The sequence below is a fragment of the Carassius gibelio genome, chromosome B12, assembly GCF_023724105.1.
Source record: "Carassius gibelio isolate Cgi1373 ecotype wild population from Czech Republic chromosome B12, carGib1.2-hapl.c, whole genome shotgun sequence".
NCBI classification, from domain to species: Eukaryota; Metazoa; Chordata; class Actinopteri; order Cypriniformes; family Cyprinidae; genus Carassius; species Carassius gibelio.
Window position 1 is genome coordinate 11,654,476 of NC_068407.1, and position 17,584 is coordinate 11,672,059.

A 17,584-nucleotide genomic window follows, 5' to 3' on the forward strand; every position below is an offset into this window, starting at 1 on the left:
AAATTGTTATATTATAACAAGAAAAATATTATAATGATTATGCTCATAACCTTAATTTTATTATATTCACTGGAGTTTTTCAGTTAAATAGGGCTTTAAATGCAATATCACAGTCATCTATGATCTTTCAGATCAGAATTTGTGAAATGCTTAATTATGTACTAATTTCTAGTGATTAATATTCTAACAGGCCAAAATAATTTTAATGGACTGAAATCACTGACCGAATCAGTGACTTTTAATTAATTCCATCCAATGGAGTGATTTTACAATGTCAGCACTTTGCCGTTACCAAAAAATAATGCTGGAGCAGCAATTTGTAAAATTAGTTTAGCTAAAATATTGAAAGGTGGCTTATTACTTCACTCTAATGATTTGAACAGCATACGGAGTTCATATACCCAGTTACCAAAATTTAATTACCAAAATTTTAAACAAATTAACACTTGGTTTCAAATTTTTTTTATTAAGAAGTAACAAAAATGTAATTTTTTATTGAAAAATTAAATAAATAAATAAAAATGTGCATCACTACTGATTTCCCTTATTTTCCCAAGGCAGAGCCATCAAAGTCCATAATTGCTTAATTTTGAAATTACTGTCCTTTGCTGTTGCGACAGAGAAATACTATTTTTTTTTTGGTCAAGAAATCTAAGAAATCTTGGAGTCTTTAGGATGCAGTTAGGAGCTCTAAAACGTTGCATGCTCACTTTGTAACCTTTTTTAATATATTTTTTTGGTGGTAGCGATTGACCGGTGCTGTTTCATGTTGTTTCTCTTGGCATGATTATTTTGGCAGGTTGATGTTGGCTTTACAAAAATAGACATCACCCACAGTCCATTAATCAGAGGTAACATGTACTGTAATTGCTCCACAACTTTAATGTAGCATGCTGATAACAACACTTCACTGATGGCATCTCTGTTTTACATGCTATGTATAAGTGTAGGCCTGACCTTTTTTCTGACTTTTATACTGTGCTAATTTTGGCAGATTTTTATTTTTTTTTCTGTTTTACTTGCAAGAAAATATTTGGTTTACTTTGACTATAACCAAGTGACATTGGACACTCAATGGTCTTCAGGACTCCTTAGCCAGAAACCGTAACCGTGAATAAAAACAGCCATATAGCTTAACCTTACATTAGAGATTAGTTGAGGCTCCCTTCAACCACATTATATGCCTTTTAAATGTTTACTGTAGTTCACCACTACTTGGCAAACAAATCCAGAATCGCACCAAAAGCTCTTGTTGTCTTGCTCCAAACCAGAAAATGTGGTCATTGAGCATAAATGCATATTGAGCACAGTGTGGGAAATGTTGCGGTGATAAAGCATCACCGGATTTATTCTCCTTCAAGATATCCACAACCCATACGAATGCTTCCTGTTGCTATTTAGGGTTTTGAGTCTTCATGTTTTTATAATCCATTGCATGATGGAAAAAATGCTTCATCTAATTATAAACAAACCATTTCATGTTTTTGTGTCCATTGAAGAAGGTTCCTTCAGAGCAATATTGACACAACTTGCTCTCTTTCATGAAATTCCCATGGATTTCCCATTATCCCATCAGCTACCACATTTAAACACACGGGAAAATCTCACTATTCATTACAACATTTTATACAGCTTACAACAGCTGTGATTAATTTTTTTTTTAAAGTACAAGTAAGTGTGCTTACTTAGGAAATGTGCCCAAGTAAAAAAAAAAAAAAAAAAAGAGTGCACCATAAATGCTTGTTGTGTGAAAGCAACAGGAAATGGTAGGTTTCTTGGAGATAAGAAGTGATGACATTGAAAATGCTTTGGATTTGCATATGATTAATAATTTTTTGCTCTATTTCTTTCTCACAGGTTTCAAGAGTATAAGGCACTAGAAATTCTCGTAGGTCTGCTCAAAGACCAACCTGAAGAGGTACTTGTTAATGTAGTGGGAGCTTTGGGAGAATGTGCCCAAATATCGGATAATCTTGCCACTATCCGAAAAAGCGGTGGTATCCAGCCTTTGGTCAGCTTACTCACCGGCACCAACCAGGCCCTTCTGGGCAACGTCACAAAGGCTGTGGGAGCCTGTGCCACTGACCCTGAGAACATGGCGTAAGTCTTACCTCTTACAACAACATTTTTAAATGTGTCCTTTACTAATCAAATACTAACACTCTGCACTGTATTACTATAGCACATTTCCCTGTGCTCACTGTTTTTCTATTACCCAATCAACCTGGATCCAAAACAGTTGTCCAGAAACAATCCAGCAGCTGACAATGCTCGTAGTATCCAACCTTGGCCTTTTAATCCCTCTCACTGTTACCGTTGGCTTGGTTTAGGATGATAAGGCATTGTTCTTATTCTTTGTAAAAGATTCCATGTTCACCGCTTCTGCGGCGGATCCAACGGGCCCTGGGTTGTGCCACTTGACCAGTCTCCGTGCTCTGCACATGCAGGGCAAGAGCCCTCAGCCCTGGTTCTGTAATTACAGGCCTCGGAGATCTGTGTTTACTCTACCTGCTGTGAGACTCATAGCTGCGGCCAGGGTGGAGGCCTTTTATTGTCTCAATGCGGTCAGTTTGTATAAGCTGTAAAGCACTTCTGACAACGGCCATTGGACTTGCTAAACAGAAACAGGCAGGCGAGCATAAGCACAGATGAGTACACAGAATGTCTTTTTCAGCTTACTCTTCTAGATTATGGTCTGTATTGAGTGTCGTGCAATAAAAACACTGTGAACTCGTGAAATAATAGGAAGAAACATCTTTTAGGGTGCTCTCACACACTGCATGCAAAAACAAATGAATAACGTGACCAGTGTAGTCTAATGTTGGGTATTAAATCCAGAAATCTGTGTCAATAACCTGCCCTAGTCGTGACATATGGTTAACAAACAGCAAAACAAGTATCATTGCCTTTAATATATATTTTGCCATGTAATTCACAGATTCACAGAGATTGGGGTATCGGTTTCTCTGTATATTTAACACATCTGACTCTCATTGCTTTTACAAGACTGTTATAGACTGCAGTCCCCTTCTTAATTAATGCTGGACACAAATGAAGAGCGTTTTGTTCCCCTCTCTTTGGCACCCAAGCTCACACAGCCTTTGTCTGAAAGATTAATACATTTATGGATGTGAGCAACCACAGTGGTGTAGTAAAAGTCCACAAAGCTGTTTTTTTTAGAGAAATAAGGTCATTCATTTAATTTTAACTCTTTGAGTGACCAAGAACTTCAGTCCTGTTCTTGTTTTCTCATGGAATCTATATTTAGGACTTGTCTTTTTGTCCCCATTTCCTTACAGTAACAAAGAGTCTTTTTAATGTTTTTTCATTCCTCTGTTTCGTGTTGAAGGTGTTTTTTTTTTTTTTTTTTGAGAATTGAGCACAGTAGTCTACAAAGCAATTAGCATAGCTCATATTTGATGATTGTTTTCTTTCATTGAACAGCATGTTCAGGCCTGTTTCTGAAATTAGGACGGTCTGTCCTCCACAGTCAAAATAATCTGGAATTCAAAATTATTGTTAAGTTTAAAAACATTTTCAGAATGATTTATTTTAATATTAGATTTGTATACATAATGACTAAATTAAACTAAATTTTCCATTGTTGTTGTCAAACTTCCATCGCTAAACCAGTCCAGAAACTGATTTCTAGATGCATCCTACTACTGTAGTGTTGAGTGCATCTTACCTTTTCAAGTGCAACAATATGTCCTGCTCCTGAAGGATTTAGTGGCCTCTTGGGATAGCGTCTCCATGTTACCATGCTTCTCAAACTGATTTATTATAAGGATGGGGTCGGGGGTACACTTGGCGTTAAGATGGATCTGACCAGTGCTCAGCTCGGTCTCCATTTACTGGCTCCCCCTTTGCAGCGTGGTTTAGCAATTATGACAGCATTGAATGTCGGCCTTGTCGCTGGATGCACACATGGGAAACAGGTTACATATTATTTATACCTGACAAACGGACCGCACTGAAGAGTCATTTTCCCGTTCTTCCCTGAGCCTGACTACATCCTTTAGTAGAATCATATCCGGAGCATGAAATACAGCCTGTTCTTAAGTAAACCTCACTCAGAAGCAGTGAAATATAGAAAGACTTGTCTCAGAGAATATTTGACTTGGAAAACGTACTTTCTCTGGGTTTTTTCCTCCTCAGAGTCGCAGACAGGAACCGAGTTAAACGGTGCACTCCGTGCAAGTGTGTGTGAATGTGTGTTTGTCCACGGTCTGCTATAAATATCCGCACGGACCTCCTAAAAGCATTGTACGGGTCAGGCCTCGGCCAGGCTGATTTTAATGGAGTTGTTGGAAGGTGAGCAGGGGGTGCCGGCGTAAGGGACTGAGCAGGTGGGATGTGATGGGAAAGCCACGCTGAGCAGCTTTCTGATCTGCTACTGGAATGTTTTCATCATCACACCAGGAGGGATAGTCTGCTGCAAAAGCCAAACTGAATCCTGGGAAAAACAGACATGTTGGGAAAACAAGTCATGAGCTTACACTGTGCATTGCACTGTAAACTATGTAATGGGGGGGGGTGATAAATCAGGTTGGGGTGACATCTCTCAGTGTCCAGAAGATACAAGTTGTTATTCTTCTCTCTCAGGATAATCGATCGTCTTGATGGTGTACGTCTCCTTTGGTCTTTGCTGAAGAACCCCAATCCAGAAGTTCAGGCCAGTGCTGCCTGGGCCATCTGCCCCTGCATTGAGAACACAAAGGTATGTTTAATCATGCCCAGTTTCGAAACAGGTTCATTTGTATTTTGCCATGTTGAAATGACAGTGTTTCAATAAACACAATAGAGAATCCTCATAAACTGAAGTGCTATTGCCTTTGTAGATTTGCAAAATCTTGACTAGAAAGATGTACAAACTGGCTATATCTAATGCCTTTGTGGTATCAGTGCTGAAATAACACAAAGAAGCTTGTGCTTGCAAACTTAATGCACATTTAACCGAGAGCGCTGCTCTCTATATGATTAACTTTCTGCCAATCCACAAGTAAACAAAGAAATCACACGTTCAGAATTTCAACATCCAGTATATGGACAAAGCAGTTGGTTTCATCTATACATAGGATACAAATCTCATACCTGGCACAGAGCAAGTCTGCTTTCTTGAGCCTCTTGTGTAATAAATTAACACATGCATTATTGTTCCTGTAGTAGATTATCAGCACAGTTGCAAATACAAGAGCATTGTTATATAATATATGTTTATTTTTATTTTTTTATCTAAATCAAAAAGTTTTTCGCTTCTTCCAGAATTTATTATCTTTTCCTTTTCGGTGTAGCCCCCTTGCTGTGATGTGTCACTAAAACAATGCAGGTTCACTTCATGGACTCAAAGAGTCAGCAGCCCTTAGTATGCACATTCAGGGAGAGGAGAAGTGAGAGCTGGTGGCAAGGGCTATGTGAAATTACGTACCCATCCAGACCAGGAACCTGATCGGCCTCACAGCAGCAGTTATTTAGATAAAGGCCCATGTGGATTGAGTTAGCAACTCCAGGGCCAGATTTATGAGAATCATGCTCGAGGAACCGCATCTGGAGATTTCAAAAGCCCTACCAGTGCACAAACACGTGCTCACAGCTGGTGCTTACTATGAATGCTCTAATAATTATTAGCTACTGTAAGATAGATTAGCAGTGTTGTCTCCTTTAACAGGGACCATACTTAATTAGTCCAAATAATCAAGGTCTGATCAACAGAAATAATTTTGTATGCAACATGTATGAAGCACAGCTCACACAGAAATCACTTTCAAACCAAACACTTTTCTGTTGGTTAACAAGGTGAATAAACTTGAGCCCACTATGAGATCTGTATAGGGATATCTTTTGCCATCCACAAAATTCCAGATCCTGTGTATTCCTTAAAGGGTTACTCCACCCCAAAATGAAAATTTTGTCATTAATCACTTAGCCCCATGTTGGAACACAATTTAAGATATTTTGGATGAAAACCTGGAAGCTTGAGACTGTCCCATAGACTGTCAAGTAAATAACAGTGTCAAGGTCCATAAAATATATGAAAATATGTCGTTAGAATACTACCATCTTCCATCAGACTTGCAATCTGGGGTATATGAAGCAATATATACTGTATATCAATGCTCTTCTCTGTGTCACTCCATATCACCATGCTACGTGTGCTCTTCTGTGTCCTCCGCGCCACTAGGATGCACTGTTTCTATGTGTATTTTGATTTGAAATAAAACAGGGCATCCTTGTGGCGCAGGACACAGAAGAGCATACGCAGCACTGTGATATACAGAGGAGACCGAATAAAGTCTTTCTGGAGGTTCTGTCAGACTGCTTTGAATCAAAAACACCTTTTCGGGTAGATTTTCTTATTCTTTCCTTGAAATACATTGGCTTCTTAAAAGTCGTGACGCTGAGCTGTCTGTCAGCCTGCACCAGTGACACTTGCGGGCATGATGAATCGGCGGCAGAGCCTTTCAGTGAGAAATGTAATTCTGATTGGCTGTTCAGCTTTGTGAACCAATACACAAAAAAAATGGAAGTGATGAAAGCATATAAAAAATTAAGCCAAGAGGTCATAAAAAGAAATCGACTTATATTCAAAGAAGCTTTGTAGTGAATCCGTAGTAAGGCCAAGCACTGCTTTGTTTACGGTTTGCATATTCGCAGTCCTTGGTCTTCCAGTGAATACAGGCTACTGCCACCTGCTGCTATGGAGAGTTATTTCTTCTCATGCAGGTGCAGGATATATGTGCTAGTTGGTCGGTGGATGTAATATTTGTGGTGTGTTCGAGCACAACCAGAAGCAGGTGATGTGAGGAGAGACCATAATCGGTTTTGTTGCTTTTGATGTGTGCTTTAAAGTAATTTATAATTTGTTGAGTGCAATTTCCTAATCTTTCTCTCTGATATTCACACTCCCAGCATATTGTTCTTCCCCTTTTCTCTCTTGGGCCTTTTCCTTTCCCTCTTTTAGCTTGGCTTACATTGGTTTTTGTACACTGTTTGAGTTTCATCCGTTCTCCCTCTTTCTCATTCACTCTTCTTCTTCCCTCTCTGCACGTCTCGCTTCGTGCTGTGTTTGCTGATGTGGAACTTAGTTGGGATGTTTTTGTGGGCCCTGGGTTGAAAGGGTTCCTCAGTGACCCTCCGCAGCTGGTGGCTCTGCCATACTTCCTCTTCTGATCCTGATTCTCTCTCTCTCTCTCTCTCTCTCTCTCTTGCTTTCCCAGTGTTCATCAGTATTCCTGTACTGCCATTTCCTGTGTGAGACACACTGCAGATTCCTCCCCTCTCCTCCCTGATCTCTGCCCAGACACACTAAACACAGAGCTCATCCTCTGGCATCACTTTAGAGGCTCACCCTGCTCTGTACGCATGACCTGCTCTGGGTCTCCTCTTCTCTTTCTAGGCCTGTGGGGCGGAAGGCTGATTTCTGCTGTGCTGTGTACAAGGGGTTTATTAGGGTTAAGCTGTGTTGTGAAATACAGGGTTATAGAGGGACAGACTTTATTGTTCTCAGGAGAACCACACAGGACTGTACTTACAAGAGAGTCAGGGACTTTAGACTTTGTTCTCTAGGCTAGGAGACTCCAATTCACAAAAATCTGAACTCAAGTCATGGTTGTGTCATGCTGTTCATGACCAGAACAGAAGCAGCAACCTGTGGTACTCCATAATCATTCCTTTTCATTGTAAGTGGCATCTTTATTCAGTAAAAATAGCAGGTGGGAATAAAGATTGGGTTGTTTACTGAACGTTCGGCTTCATCTGATTCCAAAGCCATAATGATATGCCTCTGTACCCTCAATAAAGATATCACTGTACTATTATATAATCATTCTAAACAGTCTGGTGCCATGCTGGCATGCTACATACCCTCTGGCACAACTGTACTGAATATAAAAGAGTGCCTAAAGTTGCCATGTCTGTGCAATATGTGGGCTTGTGTGTTTTTAATGCCCACTGTTGTACTGTGGTTGACCTCTACTTTGGCATGAGCTTTCATGTGACCTGAGGGAGAAAGCTCGTCCTCCATCATGGTGCAACCAAGCCTAAAACAAGCCCTGCTTTATACACACGCACAGACAGGGAATATTAACAAATGCTCCTTTTTTACAGCCATATTTCCTATCTGAGGTGAGTATATTCTCTAGGTAGTGTGGACTGACTGGGTTTGACATGTACAGGTTTCATATGTGACCGAATGAGTACAGCCTGCGTCTCATCCCAAAGAATGCTGGAGTGTCTCCATGTATCATAAGAGAAATGTGGCTATTCTCAGTAGTTCAGTGAATCAGTGAATGATTTACCACACGATAACACATCAAAATAAATGTTTTCGCAATGCATGACATTCTCTTGTGTTTAGGATGCTGGAGAAATGGTGCGTTCCTTTGTGGGTGGTTTGGAGCTCATTGTTAACCTGCTAAAATCACAGAATAAAGACGTGCTGGCCAGTGTTTGTGCAGCCATTGCCAAAATTGCTAAAGATGTGGAGAACCTGGCCGTTATTACAGACCATGGTGTGGTTCCCATGCTGGCCAATCTCACCAATACCGTAAGTGCTGATCTAGTCATGTTTCACATTGACAAATTCAAACCGTAAACGTATATTCAGTTGTAACTATACTCCAATTTAATTAGGTTTTCTCTGTCTCCCTCTCTTTGTGTGATTGTACAGGGGGATGATAAGTTACGGCGGTACCTGGCGGAAGCCATCGCCTGCTGCTGTAAGTGGGGGAGTAATTGTGCATCATTTGGGGAAGCTGGAGCTGTAGCCCCACTGGTGCACTACCTTCGATCAAAAGACCCTTCAGTGCACCAAGCTACAGCCCGGGCTCTGTTTGAGCTGTCTAAAGACCCTAACAACTGCATCACAATGCATGAAAACGGAGTAGTCAAGGTACTGCATGATCTAATTTTTTTTCGCATTTCTAGCTGAGAGCTTTCTCCAAAGTACAAGCAGGGTTGGCACATGAAAACATCACTAATAAGCTTTTAGAGGATGTATTTCAAACTATTTTTGAGCAATGAAGGCAGGAAAACAAGGCATGTTTTATTTTCTTTCTTTTTTTTTGAAGGGGGTGGGGTGATAGTTTTGAAGTGGGGGGCGGAAGTTAGAGCGTTTTCTAACCATCATGGGAATTCAGCAGAGCAAACAGCAGTGTGTATACCGAGCTTCGCTCCGCCACCCCCCAGTTATATCCTGAGCCCTAGCATGCCAGGGCTGCTGAGCATTGGAAGGCTGTTGCGTGGGGAACGGTTGCTCAGCAAGCTGCTGGGAAGAAGGAGCAGAATGTGATTGTGGCATGACTTTGGCCAGGACTGACTGGTCTGGGGTGACAGAACACTGCTGGGATACTTTCTGAGTGGCAGTTTCTGGAATCCACTCAATATGGCGCTCAAATCAAAAGATACACGGTATGTTAGACAACAATGCCTTACATGGTCTTTAAAACTTTCCGTAATAATTGCTCAATTTACAAGTAACTAAACGGATTTATGTGTTAGGTGTGATGTAGGTTTTATTGTAGCTCTTGCAGGGTTATTTAGGGAAAACTGCTCTCCGCTAATGCCAAAAATCAAGCATTTCAAGATGTGGCTGTTAGAGTGACAGGTCTAGACTGCAGCAGCTCAAAAAAAAGCTAATGCATTTTATTTTAGAACGCTGTAATGTCACTTGGTGATTAGTATAACCCTTAAAAAAATATTCCCATCTCAGAAAAATGTGCAAAAATTGTACAGTACCTTTAGGGGACAGCTCGTCCCTTGGGCAGTACCCTTAAAGGGCCATTTAAAGATTAATAGTAGTAACTTAAGGGTATATAACTGCTCAAAGGTACAAATATGCACCTTTTAGGTGTGCATATTAAGGTTCAAAGTTGTCTTTTTTTTTTTTAAAGGGTCATGACATGAGAAATCTAATTTCCCTTGATCTTTTGTACCATCCTGCAAGTTACATAACTCAAAACGTCCTACTCCTAAACAGCATTTATTTAATAATGGCTTGTTTTGTATCTGAGGGACAAGGTGGCATCACCGGGGCGCAGTCGTTTGCATAAACATTGCCTCCAGAGCAAGGCATCAACGAATAGTCTTCTTCTCACCATAGGCCCAGTGGCATTCAGTCATCTAACGTCTTGACACTTGATCACACTGAATGAAAGTGTCGCATAGCATCAAAGCAAAACGTAATTGCAATCACTGCCACTATATTGTCTACAGTATACAGATGCGCGTTCGCTTTCAGACACAGTCCACATGCTTGATTCTGTCGTCAGAACAATATATGGAGTGAAAGAACGCTTTCTTTGATGCGTTTGGTTTAAGCAGCTTGTTCACGTCTTTATACAGAGCATTTTGTTTTGTAAACGAGGCACAGTGTCATGGAGAGTTCACAAAGAAACATTTGTTCGAAAGATGAAGCAGTACTATATCTGACTGGAGCTGCCTCACAAACGAAGTAAATTATGTCATAATGCTTTGTCTGGAAATGACCGTTTCATTTTGATTATGTTGTCAAAACACACGTGCAATAGCAAGGGGGCGTTGATACGTTTTCCTATGCAGTGACATTAGCCAATCATAACAGTGCTCGATTACTGAGAACCTTAAAGGACACGCCCCTTAAAAACTGTTTAGAATGAAGGTTGAAGATCATTTTTCCTCATATTAATCGTTTTGTTCATGCAAAAAAACTTTATTAACATTAAGTAAACCTTAAGTAACATAATTTACATAATTTAAAAAAATCCATGTCATGACCCCTTTAAGGGTACTGTCCCAGTGACAAGATGTTGTATCTCTAAATGTACATTTTTTTCACTTTTTTCTGACACTGAAAGTCTAAGAGGTCTTTTATATAGACTAAAGCAGAAACCTCCATGTACACAGACTGGCTTCAGCATAGACTCCGTATACTCTCGACCTGATGACTGTGCAGTTAACACTAGTGAACTACGTATTCTTCAATAAAAGATGACATTTTATTTATGTATACTGTAATTCAGTTTGGGAGAAAAAAAAACATGTTTTGCCAATATTCAAATTGAACCACATTTCACTTTTCCCAATCTGATTTTCACATGAGAAAACTGTTTGAGAGCTCATACATATAGTTAAAACGCTTCCCCCACACCCCCAATAACAACTGGATTATAAATTATGAGAGTGGTTGTCGTGTTGCAGTTGCAGCCAGATATTTTTTCCCATGTTCCTTTAATGGTGTGCTGTAGTCTGATGTGCTGGTGCAGTGAATGTGGTTCAGCTCAGCCCATAATTGGAAGCTGGACTGAACTTTGGGTGTTCCAAAAGAGTAATGTCCAATTTGCAAAAATCGTTAAGGCGAATGTTTTTTTTTTTTTCTTGAACTGTTCAAGCAATGACAAAAACTGGACAGCTCAGTGTTTGTGTCTGTGTGAATGCTTGTGTCTGCATGAGTTGCACAATCCAGCCTTCAATTGCGCCCTCATTACCTCTTTAACTTGTTCTCACTGGCATATTTGCTGCCTGCACCTGAACAACCACTAGCAAAACTGTCATTTAAAATGATGTATCGGCTATTGTGACAGAAGATATGTTAAAACAATATTTCCGACCATTGTAAATGTTTTTCGAGAGACAGTTTATCAGGGAATGATGTCTACACTCCAGTCTAATTTATGAAGGGGTGTAAAACTCAAGACTGCCTCTTGCTATTATTGCAATCGTATTTCAGAGTCAGAAGCTCTTGTACACCCAACAGTAATGATTTCCTCCGCTCTCTCTCCTTTTCCTGCTTTTGCATGCTGTGCCCTCTCAGACTTATGTTCTGTCTGTAACTTTGCAGCTCGACGTTCTTAATGGTGTAGAACTCAGTCCCCCAAGCTTTAGCAGAGGAAATTAAGCAATGAGAAGAAAGTATTTTACACTGGAAAGATGGTCTCTGCACCCTCCAGCCTCTCCAAATTCTGCCTTTACACTTTTTAGGCAATTTATTTAAACTCAAAAACAACTTTTAATATTCCATTTGAATATTTCATAAAATATGAAAGAGCATTTTAAATTGGTTCTGAAACAAAAGCCTTTTATGATTTTACAAGCGTGCTACACCTCAAAAAACAGACGTATGAAAGTTCAGCCCATTTGGGAACTACTATGGCTAGGGTTGCTGATCTCTGAAAGACAGTGTGTGTGAGCGTCCTGTAGCCTGTGGGAATCATACACACACTCCGTTTGATTTGAGATGTACGCTCAGTATAGCTTTCATTCGGATGTGCCTCGTTGTGCCTGATGCTCAGAAAACTCTTTTCTTCCAGGTTCTCTTTCCCTCCAGCACACCACCGCTGCTTTGCAGATTGTTTGCTGAAACCATAAATCCTTGCAGACAGCTTTAGCCTGATTTTTCTGTTAAAGAGCTCCTTTCATTGGCAAAAATACCTTTGCGAGACAAATTACAAAATACGAGCGGTAATTATCAGCCATTTTCATCTGAGAGGATTCCAGCTGGTGTGAGTTGCCAGATCCTGGCATGTTTTGTGCGGCTTAGACTGTATTTTTTGTGGACTGCAAACCTGTGTGAAAGTCCTGTGATGTTACCTCTGTTTTCCCTCCTGTCCTATTTATGTGTTTAAAACAAACCAGTATGCGTGCAAATGTACAAAATATGAAGGAGAGATGTAAAAAGAGCATGATTTAGCCTCGACCTGTAGAAATATTCCATACGTTTCCTTTTAGTCATGGTCTGTGTGTAGCAGGTTGAAGCTGCTGTGGATATGGCAAGCAGATGACGTCCTTATACACACTCAGCCTGTTCAGTCTTCTGTCTTTCCCTCTCTCTCATGGAGCTTTCTGATCTAGCTACTGTAGCATGTGTCTGAAGTTTGGGGTGTTTTATGTCTTGAAACAGCATGACTCGACCCTCCGTTTCGTTTGAGGTGAGGAATGCAGGCTATCTCAGGTGTAAGAGTAGAAAGGGGTTTAAGAGATGCGTGTAGATAACATGAAAAGCATTCTTTGCATGTTTATTGAGGAAAAAGAATAAAGAAAACAAGAGGGAGAGCCTGGAAAAGAATAAAACAAAGAGTAAGTGTATAGACCAAGGATATCCTGAAAGTGTATATGGGAAATAGTAAAAGAAAGGAAGAAACATATCTTACATTTTCTCATAAAAAGCATCAATATAGATTTCCCAAGTTCAGTTTTGAGTCGCAAATTCTTGATTCACTTCGATTCCAATTTTGATTCTGTTCTAGCCATATTTAAGACCTAATAAATTTGGTTGCTGCTAATATGTAAATTATACAGGTCATGTTTTAGACTAGTGTTGTTACTGTTAAATAAAACTAAAAACTTGTAAAAGTTGTTTTTGGTAACAGAAATTAAGGTGAAATAAAATATAAATATAAGACGGAAAAACTTGGCAGCTAACTGAAATAAGTGCTACATTTTTTATCATATATTAAACAAAAGCCAACAATAGATAAAAAACACTCAATAGACTTACTTTTGTTCTAATAAACTGTTAAAATTGAAAAAAAAAACTGTAGATCTAGTGGTAGGGCATTGTGTTAGCAAGCGCAAGGTTGGGGGTTTGAATCCCAGGGAACACATGTTAGGAGAAAATTGTTAGCTTGAATGCAATGTAAGTCGCTTTGGATAAAAGCGTCTGCTAAATGCATATATTTAATTTCATTTAAATACTAAAATAGTATATAAATGATACTAACATAACACTTTTTTAGACTGATTTAAAGTTTTGTTTTTGTTTTTTGCTAATACTTATTAGAGTAGGTTCGACCTTCAAACTAAACTGGTCACACTTTTTGATTCACTAAAAAAGAACCAGTTCATAGGAGTCATTTGTCATGAATCAGATTACACTGATCGTGTTGTGTGCTTTTGTGTGCAGCTCTCAAGAACAATATGCCATATAGGGGACAAGCCATTTAGAACTGGGTTCTAGTAGAACATTGAATGGAGAAGAAAACTGGAATAAGAGTAATATAAGTAAAAATGTAAAGACAAAAGTGAGGGCAGAGGACGGGAACAAATAGAGGTGGGTGAACAGGGGGCTTTTACTGAGATTGAAACCCTCTCCTCAGGAAACGGCAGCTTACCGCTGCTGCACTTAACACCACAACACCTACATGCATGGCATGTGTGTGCAAGCGTGCGTACATGTGTGAGAACTTACGTACATGTGCTTGTGCTGAAAAAGAAGCCTGGGAAAACCTTTCCTGGAGGTCAGGATCCTCCCGCTCTTGCGGCATATAAGACAGAAGAAAGTCTTAGAGGCTCTGATTCATTTTTCAAACATGAGGCAAGTTATCATGTTACTGAGGTTTGGGAGTATTTAACAAGTGGACTATTATAGTCTGTTCAGGAACCAGCTGAGAGGGGCAGGGGTAGACAGAGAGCAGTGCTTATCTGAGGCTCCGCTCCAGGCCCTAGGAGCCCCTGTTTGGCTACGGCTGAATAACACTCTATGAGCTCTGGCAAACGGTGGCTGACCCTGTCGCGGGCATCCTCTGACTGCTCACAAAAGCAGCTTGTCTGAACGCGCTGGCATGTTGCTGCAGCCTCGTGTTTGCATCCGTTCGAGGTGTTTTGGGATCTATTTTAAAAACGGCAAATCTGGAAATCTAGCTGAACATGTTAGCTGATACATTCATGTGCTGGAGAGAGACTGCTGAAATTATGTGAAGAACCTGGAAGTGATTTTAACAAATAAAGACGAGGAGGGATGCTATGGAAGCGTTTTTTTTTTTTTTGTTTGTTTTTTTTTTGCAAGTCGGTTCAGTTCAGGAATCTGGTGGAGCTCACAGATAGAATATTAGTCTTTCCATCTGTTTATTCTTCACTATTTAACTTTTAGCAAGGAATTTTATGAATGTCTTGCCTCTCTGTGCCTTGGCTTAGTGTCGTCTATATAAACTTGGTGCATGTGTGTAGAACATGAAAAGAGTTAAACAAATCTGAGTCATAAATAGATCTCAAATCCACAAGCAATGACACCGTTTTAAAAAGGATTTTAAGGATGTACATTATATTGGTACAATATTGGAGATATTATATTTAAAAAAAAAGAAATTCTGTCAATAATGGGTATTCTCATCTAATGCTCACCCAGAAATTTCTATCAATTTTTTCACACTCATATAATTCCCAACCCTTAAGACTTTGCATTTTGTCCATATTTTGTTATTTGCAACCAAAATGTTCACGCTTCCAAAAGTACAAAAAGACATTATGGATTAGACATAATCCAAGACTTCTGAAGAAACATTATCAATTTGTTAAATTAACAATTTTAATTTAGTATTTTATTCACATAAACATTGATCAATACACACACATCGAGCATATCAAATATTGTAAACATACATAGAACCATAAACAAATATGTGACCCTAAACCGTGTCCTAAGTGTCAATTTTATAATAGATTTATACATCATCTGAAAGCTGAATAAAGCTTTCCATTGATGTATGGTTTATTAGGATCAGACAATATTTGGCCGAGATACACTGATTTGAAAATCTGGAATCTGAAGGTGCAAAAAACACTAAACATTGAGAAAATTGGCATTAAAGTTGTCCAAATGAATTCTTAGCAACTGTATTACTAATCAAAAATGTAGTTTTACATTTAGTATTTACATTAGGAAATTTACTAAATATCTAAATAGAATATGATGTTGATATCCCAGTGATTTTGGCATAAAAGAAAAATCTATAATTTTGACCCGTACATTGCTTTTTTTGGCTATTGCCAAATATACCCCAGCGACTTGAGACTGGTTTTGTGGTCCAGGGTCAAATATGATTATTTCGTGCTTGCTTGACTTTTCTTGACATTTCATTCACATTCGTTATCGGCTGTAACATGAAAACATTCTTCGACTTACAGCATTGGAATCGGCCAGAATTTTGAAACTCTGAAATGCAGAATAAGTGATTTATTTGAGTATATGTGTGACAACATGGCCTAAATGTGCTGGCATAAACTGGGTGAAGCTCAGTGAATGACCTTCTCCTGCTACTGCAATGAGGGACACACACATACCAAACAGATTTAGACTGCCCATTGTGCCAGTGTGTTTGTCCGCCGTTTTCTGTTTATTTAGATTTAGCCACTAATCTTTCTTTCTGTCTGTCTCTCTCCCTCCCTCGACAAAGACAACTGTATTATAACTTACCCACAGTGTGGCATTGGCACAGACTCTACCCCTTAGGTTTACTTTGTGTGACTGCATAATAAGCAACTCTCATTGTACAATAAAAGAAAAAGCTTGCTTAATATATAGTCTGAATGTTCCAGAAATTGGGCATTTTTTCGAGTCCGGATCAAAAGAAGCGGCATACACAGTGCTGAAGTGGCGGGATCTGATATGACCTTTGATCTGATGCAGGGTCCAGCCAAACTGCGGTTTAGTACCTGGCCAAATGTGTAGGGCTCTACAAGAGAAGAATTTCAAAACAACTACTCAACCTATTCATTACAGTAACAAACACAATTCCTGTAATACACTCACTCACATATACTGTATGCTGTGCCATATTCTCGCTTTCTTCCTCTTATCTAGCTCTCTCAACCCAACTAAACACACCGATATGTGAGTTAATGAGCCGGCGCAGTGCTGCTGCCATCCAGTAGGCAGCGAGCCTTGGCAGCCGCAGGAGCTGTAAACTCCTCTGGCAGAAATCTGCAGTGTGCAAACAGTTGCATTTATAGCTTAATAACAGATTAGATGTCTCCTTCGAGCCCCAGGAAAGAACTGCTGTAAGAGGCCTTGGTGAATGACTGTTATTGTAGCTACGCGGTTTTCGTTCTCTCTAATGAAAGGAGAATGTTGGCCAGCGTTATCATTTCATGTTCCTCTCTTCTTCGCAGCTCCTGCTCATCATGATCGGATCCACGGATGAGATTCTGCAGGAGGCCGCAGCCAGCTGTGTGGCCAACATTCGACGCCTGGCGCTGGCCAATGACAAGGCTAAATATGGGTAAAAGTGACCGCATCTTCCTTCCATCTCACCCGCAGTGGGCAACAAATGAGTTCCTTTGCCCACTCAATGAGTATAAATGGATCAGCTGTGATGCCCGATGTGTGTTTATTTAGATTTTACTTCAGCTCTGTAATAATAGGAAGCATTTAGCCGAAGCTAAACATGTCATTAATTAATTTGTTGGAGCCTACAACCCTGAATCACCCTTGTCTCAGCTTTTTTCCCCAATTTCCTCATCGCAGCATCTAATTTAACAATAACAATAAACGCTTTCTTCTCCTATGTGTGTAGACGCCAAATGTTCCACAGTTTAGACTCTCTGAAGTGGTTTCAAGCATGAATACAACACATTCACGAATGCAGCAGGTACAGTTGTCCACACGTCTGAGAAACAGGCACATCTGGTGATGTGACTTTTGTTTAAAAAGTTCATGCAGCCCTGTAATTGAAGACTGCTTGCTGATTAAAGCAGAAGCACTCGCCATATTTTCTTCTTCTCGCTTTCTCAGATGCTTACAGACACAATAGTTTTTTCAGGCCTTATAATGACCACATGCACACACAAAAAAATTAAAGCAATGAAACAGACTCACACACATGGTTTCAACCAG

General features: G+C 39.7%; 1 protein-coding gene across 1 annotated transcript in view; it reads left to right on the forward strand.

The window, feature by feature from the left end:
• The window catches only part of odad2 (outer dynein arm docking complex subunit 2), a 52,502-nt gene extending 35,231 nt beyond the window's left edge, over positions 1–17,271 (forward strand). Inside the window, exons 16-20 of the mRNA XM_052570420.1 lie at positions 1,858–2,100; positions 4,606–4,720; positions 8,357–8,545; positions 8,669–8,890; positions 16,861–17,271. Of these exons, the coding sequence (XP_052426380.1) occupies positions 1,858–2,100; positions 4,606–4,720; positions 8,357–8,545; positions 8,669–8,890; positions 16,861–16,974 (883 nt within the window). The 3' untranslated portion in view covers positions 16,975–17,271. The remainder of the gene's footprint in view (positions 1–1,857; positions 2,101–4,605; positions 4,721–8,356; positions 8,546–8,668; positions 8,891–16,860) is intronic.
• Positions 17,272–17,584: the final 313 nt, after the last annotated feature.